Here is a 20,819-nt window from a genome sequence, read left to right as displayed (position 1 = left end):
CAGATAATTTAAAAACAAAAACAAAACAAAATCCTCTTGTTTATTGCATCATATAAAATCAATAAGATATTAAAATGTTCCTATCTACTTCATTGAGATAACTTATTTTATATACACTTGTTTTTCGTATCAGATTTTTTTAATAGTTATTTATAAATTATTTATTTCTTCGTTCTTTTGTTCAGCCGTTCGCGCTTGACTACTCATTGCAGAAAACACCATTATGTTATAATTCAAAGAGATTTTCGCTGTTTAGAGGATATGTGTAAGCGTAACGTATCCCATAAATCATAATAGACCTCCCTTAGAGTGGGGTCTCTTTTTATAATTGAGCCAATAGTTGTCACACTATCATCACTGGGGGTATCCAAATTTATTGAGTTTGTAGAAGTTTATTAAGTTCTAGTTCAACATCAATTTGTAAAGAAGGAATGAATCGGTTCATCTTTTTTTTACAATTAGGTTTAGGTTACAAAAGTTCTAGTTCAAGGTTAATTTGAGGATCATATCACACAACTAAAAATATTTAATTTTTTAAAGATTTTTCCGTTATTTTTCTGTGTAATCTTTATATACAAAGTACAGTTTCCTCTCTTCTGGGCGCGTCACGTCATCGTCAACGTCAGAAAGTCGGAGGCTGGGAGCGTGACACGTGTCCTGTTTTTTAAAATGCTGCGAATCATTTAATCATTCTTCCCATCCATACGGGCTTTACATTTGTTGGGCTGTTTCAGCTCTCAGTCGAGCCCAAACCTTATATACTATTTTCCTTTGATAAAACGCCGCGTTTACTATTAGGGTATGGCGTGTTCTTCTTTCCCGTCACCAGAACTGATGGAGATTATAGTTGTGCAGACGATCTTTCATCTTCTTCCTTACAGTTCGAAACGATACAAGTAACCGAATTATCCTCTTTAAACTCTCCATTAATGGTCATCCACGATCTACAATCAATGCGAATTTTTGTTATACAAGGCGGTGGATTTCGACTATAAAAAGGTATGCTTTCCTCTTTTCAAAATCATTCTCTCATTCGTTCTAAACAACCCAGTAGATAATAATTGTGTGCTATGGCTAACGTGTCAGTCTTCCTCTCTGATTTGTAGATTGTCCGCTCCTCTTCCACCGTTGAAGTTCGCTTGCTCTGTTTCTAAGAGGCCAGGAAACAAATACGATGTTGATGTTAGTTTCTCTTTAAGAAACTAAACTGGTGCTGGTGTTAGTTTCTCTTTGGTCTCTTGATTAAAAACTGTTTCTTGGTAGGTATTTTGTTCTACGTTTAATTGTGGATTCAGTCCAAGCTCCCAAAGAATTGTTGCTGGAAGAGTTGAATCCAAACGGAAAAGTTATGTTGTGCAGTTTTTTTCTAATATGTTTCATAAATATGCAGGTGAAACTTTGGACACCTTGAAGAGGGCGATTTATGTACGAGATACAACTGCAAAAAGTATGTTTGAAGCTGTAAGTTCACCTTTCTCCTGTTTAGTCTTTGCATGTTTAAGAAATTCAAAACTGGCTTGAAGTTGATTGTTGTTTGAGTTTCTGTAGTTACTATGAATTTTTGCTGCTGAGATTATTGCATAGAGCCATTTTCATGTCTAGAATGCTTTAAGCCTTCAACAAACTAATCCATTGAGACTCTGTCTTGGCTACCCGCAAACAGATTGAGAATTCACTTGCATTATCTCCCAAACACAAAAGAACAGCAACACTCTCTATACAGAGATCATGCGGATAGATCTCAGAGTTTGTTACTCAGATTTCTATCACTACTGCTGGAACTGGTATCACTAAGCGGTTCACTGTGATATGTAGCCTTGCTTCAAGTCGTGTACCCTTTTGCACAAACAAGTTCTTCAACACTGGAGTTGGTTTCAGTTTGGTAATAGTGTCTTGGGCTGTGGATGGACTCAAGGAGATGATTACTTAAAGCATGCCTTTTCAATGGGTAAGACATTCTTCATGTCTGATTGTGTTGTTCTTGCGATCAAGGAGCCTGAATCAGCAGCTCCTGCTATTAACCCTTTTCTGATATTTATGTTGCTTGGTTTGCAGGTTATGGCTTTTAAGTTAGCAATGAGAACCAGAGTTATATCTGTGGAAGCAAAAGCTACGACCAGTATTTTATTTTCTAATGGAAAACGTCTTATTATCCTTTGTAAATTATATGTTTCTCCAATGACCTGAAGAATATATAAATTGGTTTATGTTTGTGAGAATCAAGAACAAACAAATACTTGAAAATAAAACATGTTTAGCCAAGACGTACTCTCTTCACGTGATGGTTGAGAAAACTTTGCAACAATACGATATGATCAACAAATTCTAAAATAATTTTGTTTTTGTTTAAGAAGAAGAAGAAGAAGAAAGTGATATTGATGAAGGAAATATAATAATACATCAATATATAACCTAACACGTTATTTTAAAATATTAAACAGTAACAATTATTATTATATTTTTATGGTACTTGCTTTTTTTTTAAATAACAAATTGGCTTTTTCTAATTGTTTTAATTGTAAAATTTAAAAAGAAATGTATTATAAATTAAATTAAAAAAAAATATTGTGAACGAAGTAAAATAGTTTTATTCTTTTATAAATTGATTTAATTTAATAACAAATATATAATTTCTATAAAAAAATTGATAGTAAAAATTATAGTTAAAAATAAACTTAAAAATTTCTTTAAATTTTAAATATATTTATATTATTTCGTTCATTTGCTTACCCGCCCGTAGGGCGGGTCTGGCCCTAGTTTTCATTATATTATAAGTTTGAGTTATACAAAAAATCGAGACTTTTTTAGAAACAGAGACGACGAACACATAAACCCCCTAGAGTCGCAAGCACCAAACTGAAAAAAAAAACAAGTAGAGGAAGGGAAAATGTTTCTTTAAACATGAAAACAAAAAAAAAGGAACAGCACTAAGGTTATATTTGAAGACAAGAAAATCATGGTCAAGTACACCCCGAAACAGAGTTAGAAAAGAAAACCTGTTGACAAAAAAAAGAAAAAGAAAAAAGAAACCTGAGACTCGTAACAACATTTTTTTTTTCCATCTGAAATTATATTGATCCAAAGATGAAATAATAAGCTGGTGGAAAACAATGATATCCCCACAATCTAAAACCCAAAGACGGGACACTAAAACCCAAACACGGGTGCACAAAGACAGAGGATAAGTCAAACCAAAACTCTAAAGTGCAAAGAAGTTCACAGCTTTAAAGAAGACAAGTAGCCTAAAAACCCATAACCACCGGAAGTTTACATAGAGACAGCCAAACGAACCAAGCAGTGGTGGAGCCTGACAAATTATTTGACGGAGACACAAAATTAATAATAATACTAAATTAATTTATTTAAAAAATATTAATAAATATTATAAACTGTTAATAACAACATATAAACAACTATAAACTTTTAAATCAACAATAACACTAATTTTATTCAATTCCTAATAAATTTATATTATTATATTTTTTGCAAATGTTATTAATTACACATTAGATCTCACTGTAGATCCGCCCCTGAAACCAAGGATGAGCGCCTGGCAAGCTTGACAACCAAATCGAAGAACAGAAAAGATCAGGCTGCTACAAGTAACAGCAGAACTAAGACAGGCCGAAAACATGTAGTACTGTTTACTAATTATAGTATTGTAAATATTGTATCTTAAAATGGGGTCCATTTATAAAGTCACGGGTATCACCAGTCGGCCATATTGAAAGATTAAAGTGTATTAGGTAGAGCAACATGATTCAGGTGTTTATAATAGAGGAAAGGAACAAGTTGAAATAGAGGAAAATTCAGCCTATTAGGTAGAGCAATATAATTCTTTCCTCTATTTTCTTCTTTTATTATTTTCCAGCAACTTTTCGATACATTAAGTAAAAGTTATAAGTCTATTTGAAGTAACCACGTGACATTGATGATATATTTACTATTTAGGGGAATAATATATATATATATATATATGCATATTATATACTTTTAAAGAATCAAAGGAAATATGCGTAATGTGGATATGAATCTGGATGATACATTAATAACACTAATATAAATTATAAATTACAACATTACATGTTTTTATTAAAATTTGTGGTCATTTTGTTCTTGGTATGGTCAATTCAAAGTATACAAATACTAATTTTTTTAAGGGGGATAAGATGTGAGTTGGTTTATTAAAAAAAAATCGTTTGGTTTCAATAGTTTAATAACTAAGAATATAGAAACATAAGTGAAGATATTCTGTAAGTTTAATAAAATTAAGATATTTTTTAAATGTTACTTTAAATATATATTATAAGTAAATAAGTAACTGAAATCAATAAAATAATAATTGTTTTATTTACGTTTTTATAATTTAAATTTATTTTTAATAAAAAATCTAATTATATTTTGAAAATAAGTTAACTTTGTTTACTAGAAATATTTCTCAAATAATATATAAAGACTGGTATACATTACAGATAATTAATATTATGGCATATAATGATTTTATTTCATCAGAATATGAATTAAAAGAATAAATCTGAGGGAATGTTGTTGATGGATAATTTCAAATTTGTGGAAACTTAACATATTATTAGATGTTTAATATGTTAAAATAAACACAATAAGAAAATCTAGAAATAGGAAAAATGAAGTTCTCTAGTAGATTAGTTTTGTGTTTTTCATATCCCACATGTTAAAGACAATTATCTTTCATATAAATAAAGATCTAATAGAGAGGTGTTCCATAAGATCAGAAGATCGAGATACATGATCTAATAGAAACATATTGAGAATTTTAGTTTTGAGTAGTTTCTAAAGCAATAAGAAAAGTTGTTCTTATAATTCGTGTGTTTCTAGAGATTTGAATTGGTATCAGAGCCATGTTGGACTGTTACCATCATTAAGAGCCTCAGGTTGGAGACTTGATCTAAGCTTAAGTTGAAGCTAAGATCCTGGTGCTTGTGAACAAGAGATCGTGTAAGCAAGATGGCAGACGTGACTAGGACTCTACGCACGAAGGACCATGGATCTGCATCCATCCAATGTTTGATGTTGACATAGATAAACTACACAGTTTGGTCGATGAGGATGAAGGTTCTACTTCGTGTTCATGAAGTGTGGGACATGATCGAACCTGGTTCAGATGATCAAAAGAAGAACGATATTGTGATAGCTCTTTTGTTTCAATCTGTTCCTGACACATTGATTCTCTAGGTGAGAGAACAAACCGCATCAAAAGAGATTTGGAATGCCATCAAGTCGCGACACCAAGGAGCTGATCGCGTAAGGGAGGCGAGACTTCAGACGTTGATGACAGAGTTTGATAGGTTGAAGATGGATGATAACGATACAGTCGATGACTTTGCGGGGAAGATATCGGGCCTATCATCCAAAGCAACCTCGTTGGGAGAGAGCATAGAAGAATCTAAGATGATTAAGAAGATCTTGAAGGGTCTTCCGAGATACAAGTACATCCAGATCGTAGCGTCGCTTGAGCAAATCCTAGACCTCAATAAGACAGGTTTTGAGGAAATAGTTGGAAGGCTTAAGGCGTACAAGGAGCGTGTAGGAGAAGAAACTCAGAAAGAACACCAAGGGAAGCTGATGTTTTCGAACAATGATAATCATAGTCAGAGGGGCTATGAGAATTCCCGTGGGAGAGGAAGAAGACGGAATGGTAGATGCAGAGGTCAAGGTAGGTCACACAACAAAAATCATGCCTCACACACTGAAGATAACAACTCGAAGAAGAATCATTCAAAGTTGATATGTTGGAGATGTGGCAAGCTTGTTAACTACGCAACAGTCTGTCCAGAGAAGACAAAGAAGAATTAAGAAACCAACCTAAACGAGACAGAAGAGGCCGATGCACTCTATGTACACGAGGTGGTGTTCTTGAACGAAGATAAGGTGATTCCAAAGAATCTTGATATCGACAAAGGCAATGCAAGTGTTTGGTATTTGGATAATGGAGCGAGTAATCACATGATGGAAAACAAGGAGTTCTTTTCGATTTTGAATCTCAACACCAAAGTTAAGGTAAAGTTTGGTGATGGATCGTGTGTTGCCATTGTAGGAAAGGGTGTGGTTACCTTTTGTGTGCAAGACTAGAGAAAAAAAAGGCACTCAAAAGACATATATTACATACCAAACCTGAAGCACAAAATATTGAGTTTTGGGAAAACAACAGAAAATGGATATGAGGGTAACATGAAAGATGTATACTAACGGTCACAGGTTCGCATGAAAGGTTGCTAGTACGTGTTACAAGATTTCCAAATTGCCTCTACAAGACCTCTATGGAGATAAGCTATCTAGAGTGTTTACATGTCAGGGATGAAAATGTTACATGGAGATGGCATGCTCGACTAAGACATATAAGCTATGGAGTTATAAACAACATGGTAAAAAAGGAGATGGTCAGAAGAATGTCATGTGCAACACACGGAAGAAGCGTATCTGATGCATGTCTAACATGAAAGAAAATTGGACATTAATTCCCGAGTGTAACACACGGAGAAGCCATGTGTGTGACACATGTCTCTAATTCTCGAGAGTATCACACGGAGAAGCTGTGTGTGTGACACATGTCTTGCAGAGAAGCAAATCAAAGACTCATTCCCGACTAAGGCCACAGTTTGTACACAAAAGCCATTGGGATTATTGCTTGGAGATTTGTGTGGACGAATCTCACCACCAACGCCAGCAAATAATCGTGAGGCATTCTATCGGTTCAAAAGAGGTCACACCGATAGAGGAGGAGAGTTTGCCTCAGCTAATCTAGGTTTCAGCGATGAAGGAGACGAGTTTGCCTCATCTAAGTTCAATCTAGGTTGCACCGATAGAGAAAGAGTTTGCCTCAGATGCATCTTGTGAAGAAAATTGGGTTGAAGCTATGGCAGACGAGTTGAAACCTATCACAAGAAACAAGATATATTAGCTTGTAGATAGACCGACTGGTTCTGGGAAGAAATGAGAAGAGAATCGAGTTTATGTGTTACACAAGGCTTTGTATGGATTACGTCAGGCGCCCATAGCATGGAATTTGAAACTCGATCAGGTTCTCAAGGAGATGAGATTTAAGAAGTTCACGAAGGAACCATCAGTGTACCGCAAGACTAAAGGAGGAGACGTCTTGATCATAGCCATCTACGTTGATGATCTATTTTTGACGGGAACTTTGCTTAAGGTGATTAAGAAATTCAAGGAATAGATGTCTAAGAAGTTTGAGATGTCAGATCTAGGTAAGCTAACGTATTACCTTGGCATAGAGATGATTCAAGGAACAAACGAAATCAGAATAAAACAAGAAAGGTATTCTCAAGGAATACTTTGTGACACAAATATGGAAGCGTGTAACGCAACTCAAGTTCCAATGGAGGCGAACTTGAAAATCTCAAAAGCTGAAGATGAACAAGAGATAGATGCTACAGAGTTCAAAAGAATCATAAAATATTTGAGGTATCTGCTTCACACAAGACCCGACATGTGTTACGTAGTTGGTGTTCTTAGTAGATACATGGACAATCCTAGAGACTCATGGACAAGCCATCAAGCACATACTGCCGTATGTGAAAGGAACAACAAACTTTAGTCTGTTCTTCAAGAGAGATGGGTCAAGGAGTGTCGTTGGTTACAGTGACAGAAGTCGCAACATTGATGTTGATGAAGAGAAGAACACGTCAGGACATGCATTCTACTACGGTTCATCGTTGATCACTTGGACATTGCAAAAGTAGCAGATGGTGCATTATCATCATGCGAAGCAAAGTTCATGGCAGAAACATAAGTCGCAACATTGATGTTGATGAGGAGAAGAGCACGTCAGGACATGCATTCTACTACGGTTCATCGTTGATCACTTGGACATTGCAAAAGCAGCAGATGGTGCATTATCATCATGCGAAGCAAAGTTCATGGCAGAACCAGAAGCAACAAAACAAGCTATATGGATCAAGGAGTTGTTGAGTGAGATACTAAGTAAAGAAGGCGAGAAGGTCAAGCTTAGGATCAAAAACAAATCAACCATTGCTCTAGCGAAGAATCCAATTTTTCATGGAAGGAGTAAGCATGTACTCAAGAAGTATCACTTCATTCGTGAGTATGTGGAGAATGGGCAAATCGGAGCATGTGTCGGGTGTTGAGCAGAAGGCCGACATCCTTACCAAGCCATTAGTAAGGATTAAGTTCTAGCAAATGAGGAGCTTAATCGGAGTTCAACAAAATTGATCTCCCTAATTCAAGTTGGTATTAAAGGGGTGAATGTTGGATAATTTCAAACTTGTGGAAATTTAACATATTATTAGATGTTTAATATGTTAAGATAAACACAATAAAGAAATCTAGAAATATGAGAAATGAAGTTTTCTATTAGATTAAGTTTGTGTTTTTCATATCTTAACTGTTAAAAAGAATTGTCTTTCATATAAGTAGAAATCTAATGGAGATCGTAAGATTGAGATACATGATCTAAGAAAAATATATTGAAAGTTTTAGTTTTGAGTAGTTTCTAAAACAATAAAAAGCGTTGTTCTTATAATTCTTGTGTTTCTAGATATTTGAAATGCTTATTTCATTTTTTTCACCAAAACTAAAAATGGAAAAAATTATAAATATCATAATAATAATAACACTAATAAATCAAGTCAATTTAGAACCGAAAGTTTTATATTCATTTATCAGTATAGAAATAGAAAGTAAAAATCGGTTGGCAGATGAGTTGGACTGTCTTTTAGTACCATTAAATAAATAGCTGTATAATAGTGAAAATTCCAAAATCTTTCATATCAACTGCTTGTCGTCGTCTACTAACATGTATTCATTCATTCTTAATTTATTCAATGTCTCGTGGATCACGAGATGATATTAAAATATCAAGAAATATGTCGACGTGACCTTCCCATGGGTCGATAAATACCCATGCGATTTCCAAATATAGATCACTGCACAAAGCATTACTTTCTTCTAAGGTCAGCTCTCTCAACTTCCCTATAATCCATCTCTTCCATATTATTGTAGTTTGTCTAGGATTTAATTATTTTCGTAATTACAGGTTGTAAGATATTCGCAAGGTTATCAAGCGTAGGTAAAACAGATGGCCCAAAAGCTGGAAGCAAAGGGTGGTAAGAAAGGAGGTGTATGGGATGATGGTGTTCACGACGGTATTAGAAAAATATATGTAGGTCAAGGCCAAGATTGTATAGCCTTCGTCAAGTTTGAATATGTCGATGGTTCTGAAGTGGTTGTTGGGAATGAACATGGAAAAAAGACGCTGCTAGGAACTGAGGAGGTAATAATAATAGATACTATTATTTACTTTGTTGAAAATGTCAATTTTGTTCAATATTGGTTTCGCCTTGAGAGTTATTTTTGTTTTTTTTTCCTTTGTAGTTTGAGGTTGATGCAGATGACTACCTCATATACGTGGAAGCATTCCGTGATAAAGCAACCGAAGAAACAATCGTGGATCTCAAGTTCGAGACTTATAAAGGCAAAACCAATAAGCACATCGAGACAAGTCCAGGGGTTAAGTTTGTTCTCCATGGTGGCAAAATCATTGGGTTTCACGGGCGTTCGAGCGATGTTCTACACTCCCTTGGAGCCTATGTTACTTTCCCATCAACTCCTAAATTGCAAGGGAAGTGGATTAAGGTAACACAACTCAATTAACTAATGATTTTATTGATAATACACTGAATCACTGGAAAATGTTTGATTGAATTGAAAATCCAAAAAATGGTGGTTATATATATAACTCTAGTTTAACTAACTTTGAACTAAAATTTAGGGAATGTGACGTAAAAAATTAAAAAATTGGGGAATCATCGAATAATTGAATAATTCCGCGCGCGTGTAACTAATCAGAACATAAAGCTCTTAAAATATTTTTTAGGTGGAGCAAAAGGGACAGGCTCCTGGGCTAAGATGCTCACATGCCATAGCACAGGTAGGAAACAAGATTTACGCATTTGGTGGCGAGCTCATACCAAATCAGCCCATCGACAAAGACCTTTACGTCTTTGACCTTGAGACCCGGACATGGTCAATTTCTCCAGCCACAGGAGATGTTCCCCACCTCTCTTGCTTAGGCGTCCGCATGGTGTCTATTGGATCAACCCTCTATGTCTTTGGAGGCCGAGACGCTTCCAGAAAATACAACGGCTTCTACTCTTTTGACACGACAAAGAACGAGTGGAAACTGCTAACTCCGGTCGAAGAGGGACCCATTCCTCGTAGCTTCCACTCTATGGCAGCCGATGAGAACAACGTTTATGTTTTCGGTGGAGTGAGTGCTACGGAGCGGCTCAAGAACCTAGACGCTTACAACATCGTTGATCAGAAGTGGGTGCAGTGTGCGACTCCAGGAGAATCCGTTAGCATAAGAGGAGGAGCTGGGCTCGAAGTAGTGCAAGGGAAGGTTTGGGTGGTTTATGGATTCAACGGTTGTGAAGTAGATGATGTTCATTACTACGATCCTGTTGAAGACAAGTGGACACAAGTGGAAACGTTCGGAGAGAAGCCTTCCGCGAGGAGTGTTTTCGCTTGTGCGGTTGTTGGTAAACACATTGTGATATTTGGAGGTGAGGTTGCGATGGATCCACAAGCTCACGTTGGCCCGGGACAATTGATCGGTGGGACCTTTGCGCTGGACACAGAGACATTAAAGTGGGAGAGGTTGGATAAGTTGGGTGAAGACGAGGAGACTCCAGATATTAGGGGATGGTCGGCTTCCACGAGTGGAACTATTGATGGTAAGAAAGGGCTGGTGATGCATGGTGGGAAAGCTCAGACCAATGGCCGCTTTGATGATCTCTTCTTTTATGGGATTGAGTCAGCTTAAATACTTTGAAAAGTCGTTTGGTGATAACTATTTGTGATTGTGTTGTGTCTATGTCATTCAATAAGGGAGGATCATGGTGGTTGATACCATATGATCCTTTATCAGCTTGTTCGTTTTTTTTTTCTGTATGTTTGTTTCATGTTTCGTGTTTGTATCAATAAATTGTTTTCTTGGTTTATAACTAAATGAGCAATGATGTATGTGTTGGAAACTCCGAAATGAGCCATTTATCATGAATAAAATCATTTGTGCTACTTTCTAGCTAAGATATATAATTATCGGCTACAAAAGTTAGTTATGTTTATATTTTATATGCTCACATGCAAACAAACACAATCATCTAATTGTGCATATTTAGCGTGTGTGCGTGTGTGTTTTTCTGGTTGTGTTTTGATTCTCTGGTCACACGCGCACACGAAAATGGTGAAGAGAAAAATCTTGACTGACATGTGGGAATCAAACTCATGCATTCCTTTATTCGCAAGGACTTCGTCATTGCGTGAACATGTTAGGTAAATCATGCCTTTCTGTGGTTTGCCACTTTCTAAAAAAACGTATGGTAGCTGTTTGGTTGTTACTATTTTTTTGCTTGGTTGCAACTACTTTTCACCAATAGATTGATAATTTTCTATTCCACTTTACCAAATACCAAGTAACGGTAACATTAGTTTCACCTTGCAAAGTGTATTTTCTTAATAGATTTACTACTGTATTTATCATAATTTCTTGAAATTATGTATGGGCTGTAACTGGTTTTCCCTATATGGAATATGCTGAATAATATGAATGATTGTTTTGTGAATACTAAAAATGGAATGGTGAATGAAGTGGAATAAAAACTGACATTATTAATGAAATAATGAATTATATGCATTCTATGGTTTCACGAAGGTTTCAAAACTCCTGAACAAAAGAATATGTTTTACAAATGATTTATTTTTTGTTTTATTAAAAAATGGCATATGTGGAATTACTTTAAACAATTTTTCATTGTAACTCGTGAAGATTTTTTTAATTCTATCAAATGATGTATTTCAAACAATTTTATTCTACAAAATGGCATTCCAGTTACAGCTGTACTGTTTCATACTTACATTTTGATGTTTGAAACAAAATCAAAAGAAACTAAATTAAATCAATAGTTGAAACAAAGAGAAAATTAAAATAGGATTCTGTTACCACTTATTAGAATCATACTTACAAATGTTTGATTTCTTTTACCTAAATGGTCATTTAATAAAATAATATTTTAGGGTTCAAAGATAATATTATGTTACAACCAATAATTCAACATATATATATATATAGAGAGAGAGTGTGATGTCTTGCTACCATTTCAGTTTTATTATATTATATTATCGTATTATTCTTGTTCTTTTAGTCATCGGACTTGCGCTATTAAAATTTTACTAAACTTTGATCCGTGTCGAGATATTTTGTTGTTTAAACCTAGTTTGATGGTTATATAAATACATGTTAGCTTTCAATTTTTTGATCTACTTCCTCTATATTTATTGGTCTCTATATAACTGAATATTTAGTAAATAATGAGAATTTTAGAGATATTCTCAAAGTTGGTGTATGCTTGTTAAGTTTCCATAATTTACGCTAATAAAATATCCGAAGTATAATATCTAACAAATTATTATCTTTTTTTTCTATCAAAACAAACAATTTCTTATCTAATATTCAAACAACGCCAATACATTTGAAGATCATATACTATATTTATATTATTGATTATTAGACAATTGATGAATGTTTAATATTAAATAGGTTTGTTACAATTTTCTAATAGCATGAAAGAATTACCGAATACAATTTGATTTTTTTTAGAAATCATCTATATACCTTTTAGAAATCGTCTATGTTGATGTACAAAAAGCCATACTTTTTCTGTTGATGTCTTGAACTATTAACAAATACTCAACCTAGAGTATTTGGCATCGGTTATATTTTCCTTGCTTAATTAAATTCAAAAATAAATTCAAATACATCAAATTGGTATACGACTGAGTCTGATATAAATTTGGTTCTGAATGATAATATTAATTGTGACCTAAGTTAGGAAACATATTTGATCTTGCTGACAGAAGAAGTAATGTATAATGTAGAAGAAGTGTTATATGAGGCATACGACAATGTCTAATAGAATAATGGTTTTGGTGTTGATATTAGCAAGTGATTCATGAAAGAACAACGACATGGTATATAATTAATTAGATTGATGATGATATTAGTCGGTTGGTTTTACAGAGAATAGATACTATATGATTTCAGGAATAAATAAAAGGTATTAAATTTGTTTTAAATAAGAATTTATTGTTAGGATAATAAAAATGTACATTTAATAATTTTTCTAAGAGATAGTCCAGATTAACAATCACATATTAGAACAAATGTGACTTCGATTTTAACCGTATAGATTTTTATTAGTAATAGAAAAATACTGATATGAATCCATTTGAATTGTGATGTTAAGTTTTTATCCGTTACTGGTAAAGGTTCACATACACAGAAATGTACAACTTAAGAATACGTGGAGCCTTTTCCTCACGTGTCCATAATAATAATATAACGTGTGTAACAACTTCGTTTAGTGTAACCACTTTTTTTTTTGCAGCAAATTAAGCATTATTTACAATTCTATTAAAGTCCATATCTCGACAGAAAGATTCTGTTGCCTGAAATATTTTCTAAACTTATAACACTTACTAAATATGGAAATATAACATGCATAATCACAGTCGAAAAATTACCGTCAAAAAATAAATCAATATTGGGTTTGGTTTGGTCCGTACCAAAGAGTGTCAATATATATATATGCATATCCGAACCCACAGTCATTCATCACTCTCTTTTACTTGAATTCATTCATCACTCTCTTATACTTGAATCAGAACTAAGGAATCCTAAGGTTAACAAATATCTTTCCGCTTAGATTAGTTTCATTTTATATTTTTAATTATTGGGTTCAGGCTAGATGTGAATATGTCTTTTTAAAAGATATAAGATTTTAGTTTTGATAGATTATAATCATTATTTCCCAACTCTTCAGATCTTTGTTATAATGAAACGGTTTTGATTGTTTCCAGGAAAGAAATGGCACAGAAAGTGGGACCTTTTGGTGGCAACAAAGGAGATACATTCGATGATGGTGTTCTTGGCTACACCGGTGTGAAGAAAGTGATTGTTGGTGAAAATGGGAACGGTGTTGATTGTATCAAGATAGAATACGAGAAAGATGGAACGTTCGAGACACAAATGCATGGAAGCGTTACCGGAATACTCAAGGAGGTATATATGACATTGCATCTCTCTAACACTTGAAAATTTATTCTCTATTTTAATTTAAATGCTCTTTTTTGTTGTTGTTCCAGTTTGAGCTTAACTATCCAGACGAGTACATCACATCAATCCAGGGAACCTACAGCAATGTTGCGAGATACAACACAACGATCGTGAAGACACTGACCTTCAAGACATCACACGGCAGAACATCTCCCATGTTTGGTAACACGGCTATTTTCTCGACAGATTTTGTGATGGAAGGTAAAGCTGGAGCAAAGCTTATAGGGTTCCATGGAAGGTCTGGTTCTGCTCTCGATGCCATAGGAGCTCACTTTTTCGCGTCGGCTTCTCCTCTAAAGCATATAGAACCTCGTGGTGGATTCGGAGGAAACGCTTGGGATGATGGAGTTTATGATGGTGTAAGAAAAATCTCGGTGGGACTAAACTGTGGCAACATTAGCTATGTTAGGTTCAAGTATGTTAAAGGAAGCACATCGGTGAGGCATTCTCATGGCAAGATGAGCGAAGAACCTAAAGAGGTAAGCTATATTTAGAAACTAGCCCTAATCTTCTTTTTTTTTGATAATTACTAGCCCTAATCTATTATCTATAGCTTTTACTATTTGAGTTTGCTTATGAGTTTGTTTTGCAGTTTAAGGTGGATTATCCAAATGAGTACGTTACATCAGTGGAAGGGACTTATAACTTTTGTGGTGATGTGACCTCGCTAACTTTCAAAACGTCAAAGGGGAGAGTCTCTACTGGGTTTGGAAGAGCATCTGGTTCGAAATTTGTACTTGCGGTGAAAGATCACATGCTTGTCGGATTCTGTGGCAGGAACGGTCTCATTCTCAATTGCCTCTCAGCACTCGGTGCACATTTTGCGCCACCAGTTTCGGCAACAGTTGCGCCTGTTCCAACACCAGTTCCAACGCCAGTTGCACCGGTTCCAGCGCCAGTTCCTGCTAAGAAACTAGAAGCAAAAGGTGGAGATCACGGTGCTGCTTGGGATGATGGTTTCTATGAAGATGTGAGGAAGATTTATGTAGGACAAGGTGAATCTGGTGTTTCCTTTATCAAATTTGATTACGACGTTGGCAAGAAGCTTGTAGCTGGAGATGGTCATGGGAAGATGTCACTTCTTGGAACAGAGGAGGTTTTGTGCTCTAAATTTTCAATACCCTATATAACGTTTCTTGAAACCCAAGTTTCACAAATCTTTTTTTATTTGTTGCAGTTTGAGCTTGATTTTCCAAATGAATACATCGTATCGGTGGATGGGTGTTACGATAAGGTCTTTGGAATCGAAGCTGAAGTTGTGACGATGGTTAAGTTCAAAACAAACAAACGTACATCTCCACCGTTTGGGATGGATGGAGGCACAACGTTTGTGCTTGAGATGAAGGATCATAAAATTGTTGGGTTCCATGGAAAAGCTGGAGATTATGTTCATCAAGTTGGTGTCCATGTCTCGCCAATCTCCAAGTCTTAAAGAGTTCTCTCTCGTCTTCGTGAAATAAAAAAGCTCTACAAGCTTGTGGCTCCTCCGCTTCTACTATCTTTAATTTTGACTATGTGTTCTTAGGTCGTTGGTTTGTTCGAGTCCTTTGTGATATGAAGTTGTCCGTCGTCTCTTTGAATAAGGTATCGTTATTGTTTGGACTAGCCAGGATCTGCATCCATTGACTTGTTCAATGTTAAAAATGTAATATCTAATATATTAAAACAGATCTTTTTATGTGTGATTTTTTTTAGTTTGGACCATTTCTGGAAAATATCATATTTTACATAAGTTCATTATTATATCTTTTAATATCCTTATTTTTTAATTTGAAATACAAATGAATATATTTAAAATGTTCTAACAAAATCTTTTTAAAATCTTCTTAGAATCTGTTTAAATTTACTTTAAAAAATTAGTTAGTTTTAATTTAAATTATCATAAAATATGATTTAGAAATTAAAATTGAATATAGTTTTGGTTTATAAATGAAAATTTAAATAAAATGAAATAAATTAATTTCAAAAATACATTTACTAATAATTTTTAAAGATTTTGTTAGAAATAAATATTTATTTATATTTTAATTTTTTCAAATTTGTTTTCTAATAAAATAAAAATCATTATTTTGATGAGTGATATTTTTATATGAACCATCATTTAAATTTTCTATTAAATGTATATCACTAATGCAAATATATATAATATTTTTAACTACTTTAATCATCATATCTTTTATATCTTTTAATTTTGTTAAAAAAAAAATAAAATTCTAACAAATCTCTTGAAAAAGTTTATAATAAGATCTTAATTGTCATAAATTGAATATAAATATTTTCAACTAATTTTGTAATTAGTAATGAAATGTTACTAAAAAAATAAAACTATATCCTATTTTATCAATTTTATAATAATATCTATCATTTTAAAATAAAAACGTTATATTGAACAAAATATGATTAAATTATTTTAAATTGATAAGTTAACATATTTTATTTTCATAAATATAAAATATTTATGCTAAAAATATAATATGTTGGTAGAACGGGTTAGTATTAGTAAACTATAAAATACATGTATAAAAATTTAACTTACCTTAAACTTTTTAATATACAGTAATTTATTATATAAAATTAATAAACATTAAAAAATTACTAAAAAAATCTAGCGATTTGAATTACGGATCATGATTATAATAAATTAAATACAAAATTGTTTTCATATATGTTGTTTCATGCATTAAAAAATTTAGTTTAGTAAACGCAAATTCAATAGGATAAATATATAATACGCAACATATATATGTGATGATTTTAATTTACAGCATAAAAACTATAAAATTATTATATTTGGCATAATTATACAAACATTTAAATATGTGAGTAACATTAAAAATATATAATAATTATGTAAACTAAATATCTATATATATAAATATGAAAATTTATATACCCGCACAGTTGTGCGGGTAGAAATCTAGTATTCTCTTAAAGTCTATATGTATTCGGGTAGAAATCTAGTATTCTCTTAAAGTCTATCTAATACATACTTCAGACGTCTCTATATACAGCATACCACAGCCGCTTAAGAAAAAGACACTGAACATCGCTGGCTTGATAAGTGTGGGATGCGCTAAGTTTTTCTAAGAAAACTACATTTGAAAACTATCATATTATAAAGTTTCTTGGAAGGTTATTTTCTAACTTTGTTCAATGATCGAAGGGTATTATAGTCTTAATAGATGAACCGTTGTATGGTATCCGTTGGGAAGGAGGGAATGCTATTTCCATCTGTTGCTTACAGAGACGTGTTCCTGGATTTAAGGATCTTGAGTTAAAACTTTTTGAGAAAATTGCCAAAACGGAACAAAAATTTAGCACTGTTGTCTCTTTGGTATAAAATCATCATTAAGTTGTCCCTATGGTATAATATTTTTCATAATCCCAAAATTAACCCTGGATTAATAAAATTAAACACAATTTAAAAGTTAAAATGAATTTTAAAAAGTCTAATAAAAATAAACAAACGTTTTAGAAAGGCAAAATAAATTAAAATAAAAATAAAAGAAAAAGGCTCAAAAACCCGTAACCTAACTGTTTGTTTCTCCGCCTCTCTCTCTCAATCTAGACGAACAAGAAGGAGATTCTGTGTCTTCTCCGGTGAAATCAACGACGAGTCTACCAACCGATGAAATCGAGCTTTCCACCGTGGGTTTGATCGAATCTCTCCCCTTCGTCTTACTCCACTTCTCTCGCTCCACGAACAAGAAAGCGATTTCAGAGCTTCTCTAGATGATTTGTGAAATAGACTCTCTCTTCCGGCGGAAGCCCTTCATCTTGTTCTCTCCGCCTCTCTCTTTCTCCGACATCGCTAGCCGTGAGGTAAAGTTAAAACTTTCTTCTTCCTATTTCTCTTTCGTTATTTGAGTCGGGCCTGCTGCTTATCTCGCATCTGGTTTTAGCAACCAGTCCTTTAGTTATCGGCTTATTGCAGACAACATAGTTTTTAGTATTTTGTGTACTTGAAGCTTGAACTAAGTACTGTCCTTTAATGGATTATTGGTTTGGCTATGGTATTTCTTTCAGTTTATTCAAGTTTCTGCACGTTTTGTGAAGAAGTGATGTTGATTCCTAATTATTTTTGTTTGTGCTCTTTGTTTAATATGTTGTTCTTTTTTTCTTCATGTAGTAATATCGCAATATTTTAAGGATGATGTCTGCATAAATTATACAGTATATAGGTGTTAGAAAACATAGGATACTGGGTACGTATGGCTTTGATTATGCTTGTACTAAATATTGAATGGAAGAAACTCATTATTTTGGTTCCTCAAAACGTGTCAAAATTTTCTCTTGATCTCAGTTACACACATAACACTGGAAAAATAGAAGCTTATCTCGTACAATCAAGTGCTTCCCTCATAACCTTTTAATGTTTTATGCCAAAGGAATTGAGTTGGTTCTTGTTATGGTTAGCAGGGAGATGATTTTTGAACAGATGCTTTGTCTTTGGAAGTGATGTGGGCTGATCAAGATGCTATTAGAGCTGGAGTTGGGAAGTAGCCGTGGAGAAGAATCAGGCAGCTAGCACTTCCCACGGATGATCTGTTGCTCTGTACGATCGCGGCGTTGGTATAGGAAACTGATCATACAAAAATACAGTAGTATGAAGAATATTGCGGAAGAGAATAATAGCATGGCTGGTCAGCTTGATGTCTGGAAGCTTCTTGATGATGCGCATCACTTTGTCGTGAGACTGTTTTTTTTTCCACAATTGTATTATGGATAATATAAGTTCAATTGTAGCTATTCCATTTCTCGCTTCCACATTTTAGCACCAACGAAGAAGGCTCTTTTATTTGATCATCAAAGTTGAAAACATCTCAATCAACACCTAAAAAGAAACTAGCAAACACATTGATTATTGGTTCGTAGTAGTTTCAACAAGAATCATTTTAAGGACAGAGATGCAGTCTAGAACCAAACAACTGTTTCGCAAATACAGAGAGATCATAAAAGAGTTATCCAATGGAAGCAAAAAGAGAAGCCTCTTTGCTCATAGAAGAAGAGTTTGTAAAAGTCACAAGAAAAACTAATACACTTTTGATCTATTTGTGCCTTTGATCTATTTGTGCCTGATATGCATCATAGAACAAGAGTTTGTGATTTTCAAAAAAAAAAACTATGAAAAAAACATGGTTTAATGAAGACAAAAAGTTAGAATCGATTTTTTGATATTTTTGACAAGGTAAATCGAGTTTCTCATGTTTTAGGGAGTTAGAATATTTTCTTAACTGAAATTTCCATAATTTTCGCCAAAATCAAATTTTCTTATCCGTAGAAGGCGCTCTCTACAAGCGTAGAACCAAGACAAAAAACTCATAAGCAGATTCTACTTTATATAGCCGTTTGAGTAGTTTTTAGATTTCGTATTCCTACTATTACAGAATACCTTGTAAAAGTAGAAATTGCATTCAACGAAAAAGTAGCTAACTTTACAATTAGTAGAATTCGCATTTTACATATTTAGAGGTTTAAGAAAAAGTAGATTGTTCATTCTAAAAAAAGTAGATGTACTTGTTTAATCTGGAATTCAATTTCTACTATCCCATTTTCCGTAGAAGTCGAAATCTATTTTAGTAGAACGTAATTTAATATTTTAATTTATCAAGTTTTTCAACAAAAAAAATATACCAAATTGTGAATATGGATGTTTTATCAATTGTTTCTATTTTTTTATAATTTTTTTGATTCATAAAACTATTTATTTCATTAAGTTTAAGAAATGAAAAGGGTAAAAAGGACAAAAAATGAACAAAAATGGATTTATACCATAGGGACAACCATACTATTTTTTTGTTCCGTTTTAGCAATTTTCCCAAACTTTTTCTACTTTACTACGTTATGATTAGGCCTGGGCAAATAAACCGAATCCGATAACCCGAACCGAATCCGATCCGATAAAAATGAATCCGAACCGATCCGAACCCGATGTAAATACCGAATGGATCTTGTTTTGTGGTATTTTGGGTTATGGGTATTATCCGAACCGAACCCGAATCTAAATGGATATCCGATAGAACCCGAAACATTTAAAACCTCGAAAAGATCTTATACCAAACATGATCTCAATTCCTAATATGTATCCAAAATACACTAAGAAATATTGAACATCTAAAATACTTATCTATTACATGAAGGTTGGTGGTTCTATTACATGAATGTTGGTGGTTCTATTGCATGAAGGTTGATGGTTGAAGTTGGCCGTTGAATCTTTAAGTATTTAGATTTAGATTTTGTTTTCGTTAAACAATGTTTCTCATTTCATGAGAACTTGGTTTTCGTTTTATGCTTTTATTTATTTGGTTTTCTTTTTATCAGTAAATATGTTTACTTTTCGTTTGATTTTGAATGATCAAGGTTGATGTTCCTTATTTTTGAATCGATTTTACTTAACTTTTGGTTACAAAATAGGTACAAATCAGATATTTTTAAATTGAAGAACCGATTTTACTCATGTTTTAGTTCTAAAATAGGTAAAAATCAGGTACTTTTAAACCGAAAAACCGATTGGGACCCGAACCCGAAAGTATATTGGGTTGTGCCGGTTCTTTGAAGATTTACTAACCCCGACCCGAACCCGATAGAACCCGAACCGGTCCCGAACCGAACTTTCATATAATCCGAATGG

General features: G+C 33.6%; 2 protein-coding genes and 2 long non-coding RNA genes across 5 annotated transcripts; all 4 read left to right on the top strand.

The window, feature by feature from the left end:
- The first annotated feature begins 775 nt into the window (after window positions 1-775).
- On the top strand, window positions 776-2,262 carry LOC125577439. 2 transcript variants are annotated; one of them, XR_007315855.1, is made up of 5 exons: window positions 776-999; window positions 1,087-1,259; window positions 1,391-1,461; window positions 1,664-1,948; window positions 2,056-2,262. It is a non-coding gene; the product is annotated as an uncharacterized LOC125577439 (long non-coding RNA). The 2 variants fall into 2 exon arrangements; XR_007315854.1 differs by having other exon boundaries at window positions 779-999; window positions 1,107-1,259.
- A 6,685-nt stretch (window positions 2,263-8,947) lies between these two features.
- Window positions 8,948-11,023, top strand: LOC106381025 (nitrile-specifier protein 2). The gene is made up of 4 exons (XM_048738953.1): window positions 8,948-8,968; window positions 9,052-9,286; window positions 9,388-9,648; window positions 9,890-11,023. The coding sequence occupies exons 2-4, from the start codon at window positions 9,092-9,094 to the stop codon at window positions 10,835-10,837; spliced, it is 1,404 nt and encodes a 467-aa protein (XP_048594910.1). The 5' UTR covers window positions 8,948-8,968; window positions 9,052-9,091; the 3' UTR covers window positions 10,838-11,023.
- A 2,571-nt stretch (window positions 11,024-13,594) lies between these two features.
- On the top strand, window positions 13,595-15,873 carry LOC106381026 (myrosinase-binding protein 2). Its single transcript, XM_013820890.3, has 5 exons — window positions 13,595-13,754; window positions 13,933-14,134; window positions 14,218-14,667; window positions 14,781-15,284; window positions 15,366-15,873. The coding sequence occupies exons 2-5, from the start codon at window positions 13,940-13,942 to the stop codon at window positions 15,618-15,620; spliced, it is 1,404 nt and encodes a 467-aa protein (XP_013676344.1). The 5' UTR covers window positions 13,595-13,754; window positions 13,933-13,939; the 3' UTR covers window positions 15,621-15,873.
- Window positions 15,874-17,029: 1,156 nt separating this feature from the next.
- LOC106379338 lies at window positions 17,030-18,953 on the top strand. The gene is made up of 2 exons (XR_001275976.3): window positions 17,030-18,010; window positions 18,608-18,953. It is a non-coding gene; the product is annotated as an uncharacterized LOC106379338 (long non-coding RNA).
- The last annotated feature ends 1,866 nt before the right edge of the window (window positions 18,954-20,819 follow it).

The sequence above is a fragment of the Brassica napus genome, chromosome A1 (assembly GCF_020379485.1).
Source record: "Brassica napus cultivar Da-Ae chromosome A1, Da-Ae, whole genome shotgun sequence".
In the NCBI taxonomy this organism is placed as follows: Eukaryota; Viridiplantae; Streptophyta; class Magnoliopsida; order Brassicales; family Brassicaceae; genus Brassica; species Brassica napus.
Note: the sequence above shows the minus strand (reverse complement) of the source record. Positions and strands in the feature narration are given on the sequence as shown.